This window comes from Adiantum capillus-veneris, chromosome 12 (genome assembly GCF_014529385.1).
Source record: "Adiantum capillus-veneris isolate H3 chromosome 12, ASM1452938v2, whole genome shotgun sequence".
NCBI lineage: Eukaryota > Viridiplantae > Streptophyta > Polypodiopsida > Polypodiales > Pteridaceae > Adiantum > Adiantum capillus-veneris.
Genome location: NC_140942.1, coordinates 56,185,156 through 56,204,449, shown reverse-complemented (window position 1 = coordinate 56,204,449; position 19,294 = coordinate 56,185,156). Strand labels below are relative to the sequence as shown.

The following is a 19,294-nucleotide window of genomic DNA, read 5'->3' as shown; positions in this document are numbered from 1 at the left end:
CACATACGGTATGTACCATCTTTCTTTTTTACTAAAAGGATCGGAGAACAAAAGGGAGAGGAGCTAGGCCTCACCATCCCTTTGTGAACCAAATTTTGTACTTGCCTCATGATCTCCTCTACTTGAGCTTGGGAAACTCGATAAGGAGGCTTGTTAGGTGGTGAGCTTCCTGATAGGAGCTCAATTTGATGGTCACCATCCCCTCATTTTGGAGGTAAGTCCATAGGGATATCATCGATGAACACATATTGGAATCCTTTTAGAAAATTAGACAAGTCTAACTCTTCTTTATTCCTACCATTTAAATTTGATGAAACATTATGACCTTCTAGGGACTCTGACAAAAATCATGTACTTAATATCGAAAGCAAGATTATTTAAAAGTGATATACTAAAACCAGACTCAATAGTATCTATATATATGTTATTTTGCTTGTAGTAAAGTAGATTCTCTTTTTTGGGAACTTCATGTTGGCTGCCATGAGGTTGAACCATGGTGCCCTTAGGATAGCATCCTCCTGTTGGAGAGGAGAGATGAAAAAGTATTCTTTGTTGACGTAGCTTTGGACATGAAGCCTCAACTTCCCAATCAAGGGAGTAATAGAGGCTTACTGTCCCTTGAAAGCTGTATCGAAAGTAACAATATCTCCCATGTTGAAAGCTTGAATGCCCAAGTTGGTGGCCAACTCCATTGAGATGAAGTTGTGAGTAGAGCCAAGGTCAAACAAGATGAGGGAATCATGCTTCCTTACCTTTCCCCAAGCATAGGAGAGAGGTTGTTATGAGCGCGTATACAACTAGAAGAGAGCGAGAGGAGGTGCTCAAAATATACAAGAACTTGGGACTTTATGATAAGCTTAATCTTGATTAGAAGACTTAATACTTTATTAAGAGAGCTAGATACAAGACTTGGATTACATGACTTGAGTACAAGACAAGGCTTGATTGCAAGGACAAGACTTGAACATAAGACAAGAACTAGAAGAGGGTTTTCCTCATAGGAGCCTCACAACTAGTGTTGGAAAGATTGAGGGGCTTGTGGCTCAAGATTCCTTTTTATACTAGTGCTTGAGGAGGTTAGGAGTTTTTACGTTCTTCTTGAGGAGGTTAGAATCTTCTAGAACATTGTTCATCCTTCTAGTTCTTCTAGAACCTTCTGGATCCTTCTTTATCTTTCTAGAGATTTTCAAAAACTTATAGATTCTTTCGAAATCTTCTTCAACTTTCTAGAGCTTTCCAGAAACTTCTAGATTCTTTCGGAATCTTCTCCATGCTTCTAGAAACTTCTAGAATCTCCTTGATACTGTTAGAACTTCTAGAATATTCTAGATTCTTTTAGAGCCTTCTAGCGATGATGTAGGCGATGACATAGACAATGATGCAGGTAGCAACTGACTCTCAAGCATCCATGGCATTACCCCTTCCTCTAGCGATGAGTTCCACGAGGAGCAGTGGTGTTCCTTGCATTGGGCTTCCATGGATGTTGTTGATGGAACTCTTCGACTTTGAGAGATGTATGTTGTAGAGTGCGTGCTAGCTCCCAGGTTTGTTCACTAACATCATAGCCTTTCCAATGCACCAAGTATTGTAACTTGCCACGTGAAACGGAAGAATCTAGGACTTTCTCGACCTCATATTCGTCGTGTCCTTGAATCTCAATTGGAGGAGGTGGTTGTAGGGCTCTTCCTGGGATCTTAGATATGTGACAAGGTTCTAGGACCGAGACATGAAATACGAGATGGATTTTCATGGATGAGGGCAATCGGAGTCGAAAGGTGACTGGATTGACTTGACAGATAATTTTAAATGAGCCAAGCCTTAGATAATCAAGCTTCTGATAGGGTCGAGATGAACGCAGATCACATCGGAGGAGCCACACTTTATCCCCTTCTTTGTATTTTGGATTTTGCATGTGATGGAGATCTGCACTTTCCTTATACTTGGATTGAGCTTCTTTAATATAAACTGTAAGTTCTTTGTGAACTGCAGATAATTGTTGTGTAAATTTAATAGTGGCTGGATTCTTGACTTGATAGTGTCTGTGGATATCCTATTTGGGATGTTATTCATAATTAGCAAATAATGGAGTGTGACAAAGGGAGGCATGAAAACTGTTATTATAGTAGAATTCTGCTAGCGGTAGGAGCTTGACCCAATTATCCTGGTGATAATTGATAGTGTTGACGAGGGAGGAAGACTGTGATGAGAGAAGAGGAGAGGCAGAAATAACTCTAGAATTGCAAACCTCAAAGTGTATATAGAGCACACACTGAGTACACGATATATAGTGAGGACTCCTACCTATGTATAGCATAAGTGTGGGCTCTCTATATAGCTCCAACACCCCCACTCAAAATGTTGACGAGGGAGGAAGACTGTGACGAGAGAAGAGTAGAGGTAGAAAGAACTCTAGAATACCAAATTCTTGTATATTGTGAGCACCTCCTATCGATCTCTTCTAGTTCTATACACGCTCATAGCAGTTTGAAAAGACTGAGGGGCTTGTGGCCCGAGATCCCTATTTATACTAGTGCTTGAGGAGGTTAGGACTTTCTAGGTTCTTCTTGCGGAGGTTAGAATCTTCTAGAACCTTCTTGATCCTTCTAGTTCTTCTAGAACCTCCTAGATCCTTCTTCAACTTTCTAGACCTTTCCAGAAACTTATTGATCCTTCTAGTTCTTCTAGAACCTTCTAGATCCTTCTTCAAATTTCTAGAGGCTTTCCAGAAACTTCTAGATTCTTCCGAAATCTTCTCCATGCTTCTAGAAACTTCTAGAATCTCCTTGATACTTTTAGAACTTCTAGAATCTTCTAGATTTTTCTAGAGACTTCTACCAATGATGTAGGCGATGAAATAGGTGATTATGCAGGCAGTGACTGACTCCCAAGCATCCATGACGAGAGGGTGATCCTTTACAAAATGAGAATCCTCTTTTGGAGCTTCGATGGCGGAAGCTCTAGGAGTATCATTGCGGGCATTTCTCTTGGGGAAAGAACAATAGCCATGTCCTTGCTCCCCACAAAACATTTATGGTCCTTGTGAAAAGCTTCGAGCTCTTCAGGACAGAGTTTGTATTTACCTTTATAAACCCCCTTCTCCTTGGGCCGCTTGTTGTTGTTGTTGTTATTGAAATTTCCTTGGGAAGAATTTTGGGCATTGGTTTTCCCTTTGCATCGCTTTTGTCTTTGCTTTCCATGGGCTTGACATTCCGTCTAGCCCCTTGTTGGAAATTGATGCATGAAGCAACCATAGTGTGGTGGATTTATTTTGTGATAGAACCAGTATAATGGGAGTTGACATACTTGGCCATCTCTTTAAGTAATCCTGTAATTTTTTTTTTCTTTTGCTCTTGCTCGACGAAATCTATCTTTTGAAAGACAGTAGCCTTGAGATGTAAGTCCCAAAACTTGTCCACATATTTGTGAGTAGACTCATGGGAGAGAAGTTTCAAATTTCACAATTCGATAAGCAATTTGTCCTTTGCATCGCTTGCAAGGAATTTCTTCATAATAGAAACTCGTAGAGTTTTCCATGTCTTTGAGTCTTCACCATTGCCACGAAGGCTAGCCCACCATTGATGATCCGATTTTTGGAAGTACATAGCTACATGGCGTAGCTTGGAGGACTCCGTGAAGCCCTCGTCTCCAAAGGCCACATCAAATTGCTGGATGAAGGAAAATACTTTGTCGGTGGCACCGTCATAGGTGAGAAAAGAGATACTCTCTCCTCACTCTTTTAACTTCTTGAGGTTTTGTGACCTTCTTCGTGCAGTGTAATATTTTTGATGTCCTCCCCTCTTGTATTCTCTAGTAGAATAGCCATAACTTTCGTCGAAAGAGGAAGAAGGTGAAGAAGAAGGAGAAAGGGTGATCTCTTTCTTGACCTTTTATTTCTTTGTTTCCTCTCTTCCCTTTTGGAGTGACGAGGGGAAGGACAGTGGGTTGGCCGTTTCCTCCTGGCAAGAGTTGGTAATCATCTAGACCACCGTCTTTGTAGAGCCACATCTTTAGAGTAAATTAGGGATTCATTACTTTCCCATTCTTTGGATTCCTCCTCCTGTATGGGAGAGAGTCTTCTTTTGGGGGTCTCATCAATTGGCCTCCTAAGCTCTCTCTCCTCTTGGAGAGGAAGGAAAATCCCATAATCACAAAGTTGTTCAGTAACTTTGTCTTGCAAAGCACGATTGCCCATAGCTTGCTACAACCTAGTAACAAGATAATTGAAAAACATGGGGGCATCATCATTAGAACCTTCATGTGAAAAATAAAAGTTATTGATGTTCATTCAGATCTCTTGGGTATTGTCAACCATGCTAATTATACTTATGTATAGAATAATATCTGTGTTTACTTAGTTTACTTTTTGGAAATTCAAAACCTTAGTTTCTAATTCTCTTAGCCTTTGAAAATCAACACTTAAGCATCTACACCCACGGCTCAAATTGACTAATTATAGAGAGTAGTGGAGTGGGTCTAATATTATAAAATTTTTGAGGGATAGATCCTTTCAAACTTCTTATGGATCAATAATGATAAAGCCGTGGGAAAGTTTAAAATACCCCATTATTAAGACCAAATCTCCCGAGGTGTGCACCATATCCCACATACTAGCGTCAACAAAATCGATAATAGATCCTAGTCCCACTTACCCTAATATAACTAAACAAATCAACTCAAGGAAGTCTCTTCTTAAGTAAGAAAAGAGAAACCAAATACTCTGATACCAATGTAATGGAAATGGCCTATGAACTTTGAGAATAGTGGAATTAGGAGAATTAAAGAGAGCATTTTTGTGAGACTAGTTTGAGAGCATAGAGGGTGACTTAATTGATGGTAGAAACATAATAATATTACTGAATATACTTGGAACGAGAAATAATTTTGCGAGAGAGAGAGTTTAGAGAACCTGACAACAATTGAGGATGGGATTTATGTTTAGCTGGTCCCCTCTCCAATATGCATTTGTATTATAGATTTTCCCTTCAAAAGAGATTTCGTACAATACAATATTTCTGCTCCTTGTGAACTACGTGATGCAACGAAAATGTAAAGATTCATGCATTACAAGAATAACATAGACTTTGTAAAAATAATTACCTATCTAAAGGCCTCAAACAACTTCGAAGGTGGAGAGAGCTAGCGGGGAATAAGGGTAGGGAAGAGGAAAAAGAAACATTCATAGAATAAGAAAATAGTTCATCACTCTTATTTATAGCATACATAATAGTATAGTAATGAAGATGGAGAAGATGGCAAGCTGAAGTATTGAAGCATGGATCTTGGCTAGATTTGCATTCCATAGCCAAGAGTGTTGGGGTCGGTTCTTAACTTCTCTACTAGCTTGGAGAAGGAGATGGAGCTCTTGCACTTTGCACTTTACACAATGAGAGTGTGTTTGAGTGTGTGTGTGAGAGTATACCCCCAAGAAACCCCCCTTTTTCCTTTGGCCGATCCCCTCTTCTAGGTCAACTTGGAAGCTCATTGGACCCTACAAGCTTGCCAATCACATGCCAAATGCATATCAAGCAACAAGAGTAGTCTTGGAATAAGTGTCCCCATTTCCCCTTTGAGAGAGAGGGACTTGACATATGTCCTTGTTGCCTCTTGAAGCTTTGCATACCTTATGTGTGTGTGTGTTATCTCTCATCCCCTTAGCTTTCGGGTTCGTCCCCTCCTTTGTAGGGACGCCTTTGACTTATGAGACACAAGCACCTTGGTAATCAAGCACGACAAAGCACCTCAATCTTGGGTAGTATTCCCACAAGCTTTTCAACCTCCCTAGTCAGCAAGCACGACAAGCACGTCAAGCATCTTAGTGAGCAAGAACGGAAAGCACCTCAAGAACCTTAGTCATCAAGTATGACAAGCACCTTAGTCATCAAGCATGATAAGCACCTCAAGAACCTTATTCATCAAGAACGATAAGCACCTCAAGCTTGGGAAGGGTTCCCACCTTAAGCTTGACCCTAGATTACCTAAGATCAAAGGACTTGTAACACTAACCTTGGGAGGTCTTCAATGAAGCTAACCCTAAGGTCTTTGAGCTCCATATTGGCTAGCCTTGCTCTTTGATAGACCATCTCTCATTTGGATCCCTTTACCATTGGCCCAGTGTTGATAAAGATCTGTAAGCACATGTCTATATTCTAACCCTTGTTCCCGTTTATTCTTCCACATTAAATGATCGGTTTAATATAATAAAATCATTTGGGTTGGCTAGGTATTGGATTTTATGACATTCTATGGGAGATTTTGTACTCATGGTAAGATCAATTCCAACTAGCTATGAAAAGCATGGACTTTCCTACCATGACGGAACCTTTGGGTTTGGTAAAAATGTGTACCTTACCTCAAGGACCAACTAGTTCGGTTGCGCCTTTGATGAATGGTATGAACAAGTCTTAGGTATCTTCACACCTCAAATTAAAATGCCCTTTTGATAATGTATTGATCAAATGATGTGATGTAAGTGATATAAATGGGGTTCCAGACTTAAGGTCATGCTGTAATTATGTGTAAAATTATATCAACAATGATTTTGATAAGATCTTGTCAAGGTTGGAAGAAGTGAATCTCACCTTGTTCAAGCAAAATTCAATGTTTGGAGTGAATAAAGTTCTTATTGTGGGACATATGTGCGGAACAAATGGTAGAAGACTTTTTCCAGAAAAATATTGATGTAATTCAAAGAATTAAAGAGATATGTATAAATATGACTGAGGTTATTCTGTGTGGGTGCATTTGTGTTTTATGCTATCTAGACTCCACATTATGCACATGTAGTAGAACTTTTGTATCAACTCTTAAGAATAGGGATTTCATTAACCTGATCACAAACAGGTGAACATGTTAATAAAGCTGAGCAATCACAACGCAAAAACATGTAATCATGTTAGATATTAATATAGCCTTCCTATTAACTTGTGAAAACTATCTTAATTGATAAGCCTGTCAGGATTTACTTATTTCTCGACAAGAGGCTCTTTGGGCTTCTTAAATAGCATGACGGGCCCTTTTGTATAAAATAAAATAGATGGCTTTTCCTAGGCATTTTCATAAAGGGAGATATATTTGATGGAAGATTTGTACTAGGGGTATGATCAATCCAAACTAGCTATGAAAAGTAGGCGCTTGATTACCATGAGGGCACCTTTGGGTTTGGTAAGCATATGATGAATGATATGAACAAAGTCTTACATGACCTCATACCAATGCTCTTTCTCAATGATGTAACATTAATCAAAGGATGGGGCAAATTGTACCGATCAAAGGATGCATCCTATCAAGTTCCAAAGACTCATTTGCCAAAACTCATTGATGCTTATTGAACAGTAAACACATTGAGGTACATTATCACTTCATTAGAGATAAAGTTTTGGCAAATGAGATTGATTTGGTGTATGTGAAGACAAATGATCAAGTTACGGATATATTCACAAAAGCTCTTGGAAAGGAGAAGTTTTCCTACTTCTTGAAGCATTGGGAATCCATCATATGCAAGCTCACTCTGAGCTTGAGGGGGGGTGTTAAAGAATATGATGTTGAAGAATATGTCCATTGTGCTATGGGCGGCCGGACACTGACTATACTATGTTGTAAATATACTTTGGATAATAGTTCAATAGAGAAGAAGAGAAGAGCAGCTCGTTGAATGGCTGTTGCAGGGTAATGATTGTGTGTGTGTGTCTCGATGTGTGTTGGTGTGTGTGTGTAGTCTTCTTTCCTACCTTCTCCATCACCTGCGCACTCTACATAGGAGAGATCAACTTGGCTTATGTGGCAATGTAGGACAACCTTGCAGATCTTTCCATAAAGGCATTGTATTGTGAAGAGTTAGAAGCCATCCGCAAAGGTTTGGGCTTACTCTCTTTTCTGAAATGATCACGTCCTCAAGAAACAACACTTCCTGTAATAGGACTAGTTTTTGAAGTTCTTAAAGTCGAAAAGAATGTAGGAGGGCATATCTTTCGTTACTACGATTTGAAAGATTGTTGAATAGTCTATTAAATAGAGCTTATACGAATGAGTTGAGATATTAAGAGAGAACATATATATATATTTTTTAAAATAATACACTAAAGACGGATTTGATAAAGATTAATGAATAACAGATAGTCTGTCTATGAACAGTAAAATTGAGATTTTTATTAATATCAATATTTTATATTTATGTGTTTTAGCTTAAAATGCATGGGTAGACTTAAAATAAGTGGAAAAAGTAGTGGAGATCCAAAAATAGAGCTTTTATGAATTGCGACCTAAAAGTTGCGTTTTTAGCCAAACAGAGATGTTTTTCGCAATTCTGTCCGCTAGGCCTTGTAGACTAGACCTATTCCCGTCGTTTTGAGTACCTGGATTGCTCTGTTTTGAGTTTGTTTGTAAAAGTTATGATGAAAACAAACAGAAGGCAGCAGTAGTGTAGTGTACACAGGGACAGACAGACATACAACATCATACATTTCTCCCTGCTATCAACCATGAAGTGGATTGTTTCTTCATGGTAGAGTATGACAATTGAGATTATGAAGGTATATAATTATGTTTTTTTACTTTGATTATCATGTTGAATTGGTTGCACGAGTATGTTCTTTTGGCTATTTTGTAGGCGATGCAGAAATCAATGTGTGAAATAGGATCTGTGCAAAGTGTCATGATAGAAATCTAACCTTTACGGATCGCTTAGCGATCACGTTCTTATATTATTCTCGCAGGTATACTTGGTACGAAAATCGTGTAGGATTTTCGAGGAAAAGAAGGATAAAAGCACGACGGGTGGTGCGTTTGGGGATCATTCACCATTCTCTCTTCTGCGAGTGCGAGTGTGAGTGCGAGTGAGAGTGAGAGTGAGAGTGCGAGTGCGAGTGCGAGTGCGAGTGAGACGCTGCATGCAAGCGAACTGAAGCTCGGGGGTGGTCGGGAGGTTCGAGCTCCGTACAACGGAGTGCGCCCATATATTTTTCTCCTCTTTTGTATCAAAACTCTACAAAGATTCATCAATACAAAGATCTCTTTCTCTATCTTTTTCTATCGATCTCTATTATTGTGTTCCCGTGACAATTGGTATCAGAGCAAGCGGTTGATTCTGGACATGGAAGGATACGAGAGGAGGATGAAGGAGCAAGAAGACCTGATTCGGCGACTATGAGAAGATCTGAAAATTGCAAATCGGGAGTGTGTTGAGGCTGTGCGGGGCAAAGCAGCACGAGAGCTTGATATCTATGTACACCTTGATGGCCAACATGAAGGTGAAAACCATGCTAATCCACCTGGAAACAATAATCATCGTGGTGGCACTGGGGTACCACCAAAAGAAACGATGACGATATGAGAGAAGCGACAACCAAATCATTCTTAACGAAGGCTAAGCTTAAAGAGTTTGATGGCATAAGAAAGATATTCGAAGATTTAGAAGCGTGGATTGAAGAACTCAAAGATTGGGATTATACTTTCAATATCGAGAACACGACCACGAGACTTTCGAATGCTCGAGCAAGGTGACCGATAAGACAATACATACCAAGATGGCTCAATTGGAGACTTTTGGCGATGCGTACGATAACGGTAAGTCATCTACTCCTTCTTTGTGATTTTTTATGTCTTTGATACGTCCTTTGAAATCTTCTGTGAGATCGAATTTATGCGTAGAAGTTGAGATTAAAATTTGAATTTCTTAATTGATTTGGATAGTATTCATTGCTTCTTATCGTCTAAATTGATTGAGAAATTAAACTTGAAATTAAATCGAGAAGTTAAAAGACTTGTGGACTTAACTAGTGGTAATAATAGTTCCACGAAAGAGTTAGTAGAAAATTTGTTTTTTTTTCTTTGAAGAGTCGAAATCATAAAGATGATTTCTATAACATAAACATTGATATGCATGATGTTATCATTGGTATCAATTAGATCATTGAAAATCATGTTTTGATTGATTGTTAAGAAAGAAAAATATATCTTTAATCATTTGATGATGATAAGTCACACTCTTTGTGGAAAGAAAGAGATTCTAAATCTAATTTTGGCAATGGAATTGATAAGGTGACTTAGATAAGAGTGTGAGACGTTGCTTGTGTTTGCTTGTGTGAGACGTTGCTTGTGTTTGCTAATGAGATTAAAGAGAATCTGGGGATAAACATAAAGAGACAAATCGAGAATTTATAGAGGATCTCTTACATGAAGTTAAGGATGTGTTCCGGACAATCTTCCTGGTATACCTCCGCCTAGAGCGGTAGACCATGCCATAGATCTATATCCAGGAGCGACACCTTATTCCAGATATCCATACAGGTTCAATATTGATGAGCTTAAAGAGCTCAAGATACAACTTGATGATCTTTTGAAAAAGGGTTTCATTAAACCTAGTGTATCTCCTTGGGGTAGTCCTGTGTTATTCCAAAAGAAAAAGGATGGTACATATAGGTTATGCATCGACTATAGGGGATTAAACAAAAAGACCATTAAGAACAAATATCCTCTTCCTCACATAGATGAATTGATTAGTCATTTGAGTGGTGCTACAATATTTTCAAAGGTTGATCTTCGTTCTGGCTACCATTAAATCCGCATTAAGGTCGAGGACATTCCAAAGATTTCTTTTCGTACACGTTATGGACATTATGAATTTAGAGTTCTTGCTTTTGGTTTGGCTAATGCACCAACAACTTTCATGTGCTTAATGAATAATATTTTTCACCCGTATCTTGATGACTTCATTCTGGTATTCTTGGATAATATTTTTGTGTATTCTACGAATGAAGAAGATAATGCATTGCACTTAAAGAAAACATTTGAGGTTTTGCGTGAACATAAATTGTATGCCAAAGCAAGTAAGTATTCTTTTGCAAAGGATCAGATTGTGTATTTGGGAAGAGTGATTTCTAAAGAGGGGATTCACATTGATCTTGATAAAGTTAAGACTATGTTAGTAAGAGATGTAAGAAGCTTTATGGGTCTAGCACAATATGAGAGAGCACACATTAAAGATTTCTCTAAGATAGCAAGTCTTTTGACCGAATTGACCAAGAAAGACAAGGGTTTTGTGTGGACTTCTAGCTGTGAGACTGCTTTTGAGACCTTGAAGGCTAAAATAGCGGAAAATTATGTTTTAAAAGTTCCTGAGATGGGCAAACCATTTGTTGTGTCATGTGACGCTAGTGGTGAACAACTAGGGTGTGTTTTGACACAAGAAGGAAGAGTGGTTGCATATGAGTCTAGGAAATTAAGACGACATGAATTGAACTATACAACACATGATCTAGAATTGCTTGTTGTTGTTCATGCATTGAAACATTGGCGTCATCTTTTGCTTGGTGTCAAATTTGAATTGCGTACTGATCATCAAAGTTTGAAGTATATTTTCACGCAACCATTGTTAAACAACAGAAAAAGGAGATGGATTGAATTGTTGGCTGAGTATGATTTTGACTTCAAGTATTTGTGTGGGAAAGAAAATAAAGTTGCAGATGCATTGAGTCGTAGGCCCATGTGTAATTTGTTGACTGTTGTGCGATCCAATTTGGTTGATGAGATACATGCCGAAGTTGAAAGCGATTCTTTTTACATGCCTATTTTGAAATTCTTGCGTGAGAATATTGGTGAGATGTATGAGAACAGATATCACTTGTATAAGGGAAATCTGTATTATGATGACTGCTTGTGTATTCCTGCAAATTCTTCTTTTAAGAGTCAAATTCTGCATGAGTGTCATAACTCACCTTTTTCTGGTCATCAAAGATTGAGTAAGACATATGAAAAGATTAAAAGTTCATTCTTTTGGCCACGTATGAAATTGGATGTTAAGAATTATGTGCGTGAATGCTTTCAATGTCAACAAGTTAAGATTGAACATAAGAGGATACTTGGTGACCTTCAACCCTTAGACATTCCTTTACAGAAGTGGGAGTGTATATCCATGGACTTTATCATTAGACTTCCTACTACTCGTGGAGGGTATGATTCGATCTTTCTGGTGGTAGATAGACTCACAACACAAGCTCACTTCTTTCTTGTAAAAATAACTTATACTGCATTGACCATTGCATACTTGTTTATGAAAGAGATATTTCCTTTGCATGGCATGCCCAAGAGCATAGTGTCTGACAGAGATTCTAAGTTCACTTCTCATTTCTGGAGAGCGACTTTTGACTCTATAGGTACCCAGTTACGCATGTCTACTGCTTTTCATCCTCAAATAGATGGGGAAACGGAGAGAGTGAATCGTATTCTAGAAGATATGTTACAAATGTATGTCAATGAAAACCAATCTAATTGGAATGAATATCTGCCTTTGGTGGTTGAATTTGCATATAACAGTTCATATCATTCATCTATTAGGATGACTCCGTTTGAGGCAATGTATGGCTATAACTATTCTACACCTATTCATTTTCTTAATTCGAGGAATAAGGTAGAACTGTCACGTGAGATGCTTTAGAAAATGGATAGCGAGTTGGCCAAAATCAGGGGGAATATTAGAGAATCTCAAAAGAGACATAAACTGTATTATGACAAGAAACATCGTGTTGTGGAGTATGAAACTGGTGATATGGTTTTTTAAAGGTTATTCCTGAGAAGTCTCGTTTGATTCTTGGAAATGATAGAAGATTGTCTCCACGATTTGTTGGTCCATTTAAAATTTTGAAGCGCATTGGTTCATTAGGTTACAAATTGGAATTGCCTTCTCATGTTAAAGTGCATCATGTATTCTATGTGAGTTTATTGAAAAAGTATGTTCCTAATGTGCATCATGTTTTAGAGGACCATTCTAAGTTGAAAGATGACGGACCATTGACTGTAGAACCAGACTTAGTACTAGATAGGCGTTTTAAACATCTGAGAAATAGAGACATTGTGGAAAATTTGGTTAAGTGGCAGAACTATCCAGTAGAGGATGCATCATGGATTGATCTTAGTGTTTTGCAAACAGAATTTTCCTCTCTTTAGACCAACTCTGAGGACAGCGTTAATTTTGATAAGGGGAGAATGTAATGGGACTAGTTTTTGAAGTTCTTAAAGTCGAAAAGAATGTAGCAGGGCATATCTTTCGTTAGTACGATTTGAAAGATTGTTGAATAGTCTATTAAATAGAGCTTATACGAATGAGTTGAGATATTAAGAGAGAACATATATATATATATTTTTAAATAATACACTAAAGACGGATTTGATAAAGATTAATGAATAACAGATAGTCTGTCTATGAACAGTAAAATTGAGATTTTTATTAATATCAATATTTTATATTTATGTGTTTTAGCTTAAAATGCATGGGTAGACTTAAAATAAGTGGAAAAAGTAGTGGAGATCCAAAAATAGAGCTTTTATGAATCGCGACCTAAAAGTTGCATTTTTAGCCAAACAGAGATGTTTTTCGCAATTCTGTCAGCGAGGCCTTGTAGACTAGACCTATTCCCGTCGTTTTGATTACCTGGATTGCTCTGTTCTGAGTTTGTTTGTAGAAGTTATGATGAAAACAAACAGAAGGAAGCAGCAGTGTAGTGTACACAGGGACAGACAGATATACAACATCATACAGTTCTCCCTGCTATCAACCATGAAGTGGATTGTTTCTTCATGGTAGAGTATGACAATTGAGATTATGAAGGTATATAATTATGTTTTTTTACTTTGATTATCATGTTGAATTGGTTGCACGAGTATGTTCTTTTGGCTATTTTGTAGGCGATGCAGAAATCAATGTGTGAAATAGGATTTGTGCAAAGTGTCATGATAGAAATCTAACCTTTACGGATCGCTTAGCGATCACGTTCTTATATTATTCTCGCAGGTATACTTGGTACGAAAATCGTGCAGGCTTTTCGAGGAAAAGAAGGATAAAAGCACAACGGGTGGTGCGTTTGGGGATCATTCACCATTCTCTCTTCTGCGAGTGCGAGTGCGAGTGCGAGTGCGAGTGAGAGTGAGAGTGAGAGTGCGAGTGCGAGTGCGAGTGCGAGTGAGACGCTGCATGCAAGCGAACTGAAGCTCGGGGGTGGTCGGGAGGTTCGAGCTCCGTACAACGGAGTGCGCCCATATATTTTTCTCCTCTGTTGTATCAAAACTCTACAAAGATTCATCAATACAAAGATCTCTTTCTCTATCTTTTTCTATCGATCTCTATTATTCGGTTCCCGTGACACTTCCCTGTACATTATGTTTTTAGCTCTCATGCACCGCATCACTCGTAGGGGGGATATGTTACATGTGGTAGTGATATGTGTCAGCACACTTAGGATTTCCAAGGCACTCTTTGTTAGTGCATGTGTACATAGCCAAATGTCAAGCCAATTAGGCGGTTGTCGAAGAGAAACAGAGGTGTGAGAATGGGGATAAAGGGCCTTCAAAATGGGCCACAAGGGGTGGAGTTAGAAATGACACAACGCCTCCTAGATTAGCTTCCCTGCACCAGATGCCTATCCCGAAAGTGCCTATGCAAGAAGACTCTAAAGAAAATAAGAAGGATGCAACAAAAGCTAAAGGAAAGGGTCCATCCTACAAACTCCAATATGACATAGAGGTAGAAATTGATCTCAAAAATGTTTTGGAAGAGAGGACTTCTAAGAGTAAGGTCAAATTTACCTTGTGAGAGTCCCTTGACATAGAAAAGAGGGAGTTTTATAAAGAAGTACTTGATAGCATTGAGAGAAAGCAACATTATCTTACTGATTCTATCCATGTATAGAGTGAAGAAGATGCTTCAAATGAATAGGGAGTACAGGTCTATGGTGGCAAGGTGATGAAACTATTGTTGAATGCTACAATTCTAGTGGAGGAGTAAAAAGGTTAGCTTTTGGATGATGAAGATGAAGCTGCGACCACTCACAAGAGTTATTACTGCAAGATTCATTGGGCAAGAGAAACTACTGAGACCCTAGTTAAAGTGGGAGACTTAGAAGAGACATTCATTGTGATGATAGATCATGGCTGCAAAATTAACCTCATATCAAAGAGTCTATATCAAAAAGTCAAATGGCCATTCGACATAAATCATGGATGGATGATCTATGTAGCAAACAAATCATCAGGGGAGCTATATTGAGCTTGTCTAAATGTAAGGGTGACTATAGGGGACGTGAAATATGATCAAAGTTTCTTTTTTCAGGATATTTCTACGTACCCTCTTATCCTTGGGTAGTCATACATCATTGCTACTTGTATGGAAACAAAGGTAATGGACAATGGTTCAAATTATGCTAGGATAAGGATCACGGATTGGAATCGTGCAGTCCAATTCCTTACTATTTGTGTGGACCATGAAAGGAGCCGTGAAATTTTTAGAGAGCAACCCCTGCCAAAGAGAAACAAAGAATTCAAGGATTGTAAGGATCTGGGGGGGGGGGGGGGGGGGGGGGGTTGGCCATGTACCATTGTAGAGCGGGATCGCAGTTGTACAAGAAGGGAAACATTCTCGCATGATGTATATGAAAAGGAGATGTTTTCTATATGTTCTATAGGATTATCAGATTAAGAGCTATTGATTTTACAAAGTGTGAGGACTTGAAGCGGGGTGAAAGACAACATGTAAATATTGTATAGAAAGTTTTGAGAACCAATGGTTTGACAGAAGACGAGGAATGCATTGCAGGTGTGTGTGATGAGTGCTTTTGTAGATACCATGCAAGACTTGGAGTCTTTAGAGGATTGCAATTTTTGTGTTGGGAATGAGGTTGTGAAAATATGCTCCAAGAAATGTACAAATTTATTGAGGATTTTGAAAATTCTCAAGGTATTGATGTGCGAGTGGATACTAAGCATAAGTCTGTGGCAAAGAAAATGAAGCCAGTGGAGTTACCTCTACCAAAAGACTGCACACATAAGATGGAACAAGATGCTTTGAAACCTAGTATTGGGTACAATTTTATGCACGATTCCTTGAAGGAGCTAAAGGTTGGTTGCAAGGACAGTTTGAAATAAGCTAAAAAGATATTCTTTGAAGACATGCTTGCCAAACATAGAAACGATTTTGCATTTCAACCGCATGAGATAGGGTGTGTTGATCCTTTCATTTTTTCTACTATGGTAATCTTCACTATATCTTGTGTACCTTGGAACTTGCAACCTATTCTAGTTCCAAAGAGTCATTTGCCAAAACTCATTGAGTTGCTTAATAAAAAGTTCAAGATGGGTATTTTGTAGCCTTCGTGTGCTCCATCTTGAAACAGGGTGTTCACAATTCATATAAAATTGGGTCTTTGCGGTTTATCTAGTATTTATAACTTGTCCACAAGGTTACAATTAGAATTTTGGGTATAGGGTCAATTGTGGATGAGTTTGCTGAGGCATTTGCAAGAAGGGAGCTATATTCTATGGGGGATCTGTACTCAAGGTTATGATCATTTCCAACTAGTAATGAAAAAGAAAGGACTTGAATACCATGAGGAAACCTTTGGGTCTAGTAAGGATGTGCACCTTAGCTCAAAGAGAAAATAATTTAGTTGTACATATGATGAATGGTATGGACAAAGTCCTATGTGACTTCATACTTCACACTACGATGCCCTTTCTTGATGAGGTTCCAATCAAAGGATGAAATGTAAGTGACATAGATGTGGCTCTGGACTCAAGGGGTGATGCAAGTATGTGGAAAATCATATCAATGACTATGATAAGATTTTTTCAAGGTTGGAAGAGATGGACCTTACCTTGTCTAGGCAAACATTAGTGTTTGGTGTGAATGAAGTTCTTATTGTAGGACATATGTGTAGTCTATATGGTAGAAGTCCTTGTCCTACAAAAATTGATGTAATTCAAAGAATGAAAGAGAAATTTATAATTGTGACCAAGCTTTGAAGGTTTTTGTGTGCATATGTCTTTTATGTTATTTGGATTTGCATGTAGCGAAACCTTTGCATCATTTTTTGAGAAAGAACAAGAATTTGCAAATAGAACAAATGCATACCCATGCCATGAGAAAATTAAAGAAGTTGTTTCACTTTGAGGAAAGTAAATATGAATGTGAAAGACATGTGATTGTGATAGTGGATACTAGCCCCACAGGAATTGGATAGGAGATTGGTCAAGCTGATGAAGATGGTAAGTGGTGATATGTAGTGAGATTTGGAGCAAAGGTCCTAAGTGCTTGTCAACGCAATTTTCTACATGTGAAAAGGGAACTATGGGGAGCATTTATAGCTTGATAAATATTATTTGATACGTGAAAATTTAATACTGGAGACATATTGTCTACCCCTTCTTGGAATGACCACAAACTGATCAACTTCTAACATTGTTATTTTGAGATGGATTGCCTACATAAAGTTATTGAATCTTGAATTTAACCATATAGTAGAGAAATATAATTTAGTTATGGATATGATTTTTAGAGAAAGATATGAAAATGTATAAGAAATGGTCATCAAGGGTGATGGTGTAGGCACAACGTTTTCTCGTAGCTCTCATGCAAAGGGTGATCATGTTTTCCTATCAAATTCACTTGAGCCATTTACAGAGGAACTATATCAAGGAGATTGAGCACTTTGACAAGGCAAGAATGGTGGACTGATCGAGAGTTAAAAAAATACACAGAAAAGCCTATGGATACTTTTTGAAAGATGGATACTTGTGGAAGCATCCAAAACAAACTAAATGGGATGCCATTGAGGGTTGAATGGTGAGGAAATTAAAAGGGACCTTATCCAAAAATTTCATGAGAGTCTTTATGCTGGACACAGAGGTGTGTGGCCACCTTTACTAAAATCAAAGAGAGGTATTGGTGGGTCAAAGGCATGTATAATGATGTATCTCATTTTGTCGAGTCTTGTGAAATCTGTCAAATGTATTCAAATGTATGCCATCGTAATTCTAGCACCCTATATACCCACTGGCTATGCACTATAAGTGGGTAGTAGATTTGGTTACAATGCCATTGGGTTTATGGAAAATGAGTCCTTGCATGAGAATATTTAACTAACCAGGTGAAAGGTCATGCTTTAAGAACAAAAAGCATAGAAGTGATATGTAAATTCCCATAGACGATGTGATTAGCTGTTATGGTTATGTTGGGAAAGTAACAGTTGACAGGGGTGAGGTGGATGTTGACAAAGCCAAGGAGTTTTTCTCTAGGTTGGGCATTAAACTCGCTCTCACTACTACATATAATCCTGAGGGGAATGGTAAACTGAAACGTGCGCATCCTCCTATCATTAAAGTTTTGGCTAAGGCTTGCAAAGGAAAATTGGGAGAGTGGCCTAGGCTATTACCTCATACTTTATGGGCTGATCGTACAACTCATAGCTCAATTACTGGTTATATGCCTTTTTTAGTTGATGTATGGTCAAAAACCTATAATGCCAATTGAGGATGTAATTCACACATGTAATGTATTGGCTTGGGAAGATGGAATGAGTAGGGAATACCTTTTTGCTTTGTGTATACAAAAAATTAGAAAGAAGGCCTCAGGATATTGAGACTACAATAGCATGATTGAAAGATGTAAGGCTGAAGAATAAGGACAAATTTGATAAAAGGTACAGGCTCACACCTAGAGCTATTGAGGAAGGTGCTTGGGTGTTGGTGTATGACAATAGTCTTGATAACTAACATTCAATGATAAGAAATCTTTCAAAGATATGCTTATGTGGTTAAACATGGACATGGCAATGCAACTTATACCTTGCATGAGCTGGATGGGACGAAAATGAAGATTCCCTGAGCAAGGAAAATAATCAAACTGTTCAAAAGAAGAGGCGATACCATCCCTTTATTTCATCAGAAAGTCAAAATCGAGGCTCTGATGAACATGTTATGGATGAAGATGAAGAAAGAGATGATAATGCAGCACTAGACTTCTTTGGAAGTGATTATGAAATCAATATGTATGCTGACTTAAATGAATACTGAACCTGCAAATGATATGTGTGGCACATGTCAAAGGATGTGCACGTTTAGAGGGGGTGGAAGTCATGCCATGGCACATGCATAATGTAAAACAAAAAAATTTACCTCAGTCTCAATGATTTTGCTATGTGGGACGAAATGCTATATGATGCACATAATGTGATAAATGCTAAAACAGATGCCACCCTGCTGCAATCATGTACATACCTTGTCAGGAAGGTGAGGCCTAGCAAGTGGTATTGCTGCATGTTTAATCACATTAAAGCATGCCTACCTTGATCTATAAATGTAAGAATGTCAAGTGTTTTGAAGTGGCATGCTCGTTTTGCCTAGAAAGTTCAATGCGGACGATCTCTGCAAAAAATAAAAAGTTTCATACACGAGCATAAGAGATCATCCAGAGTTCTTGCCAAGCGGTAAAATGAGGTTCAAGATGAAATTTAATCCCAATAAGTTTTTCCAC

General features: G+C 38.3%; 1 protein-coding gene across 1 annotated transcript in view; it reads right to left on the bottom strand.

Moving 5' to 3' along the window:
• Positions 1–1,426: 1,426 nt before the first annotated feature.
• The window catches only part of LOC147445777 (uncharacterized), a 139,149-nt gene continuing 121,281 nt past the window's right edge, over positions 1,427–19,294 (bottom strand). The window contains exon 2 of the mRNA XM_086524629.1: positions 1,427–1,983. Coding sequence (XP_086380755.1) covers positions 1,427–1,983 — 557 coding nt within the window. The remainder of the gene's footprint in view (positions 1,984–19,294) is intronic.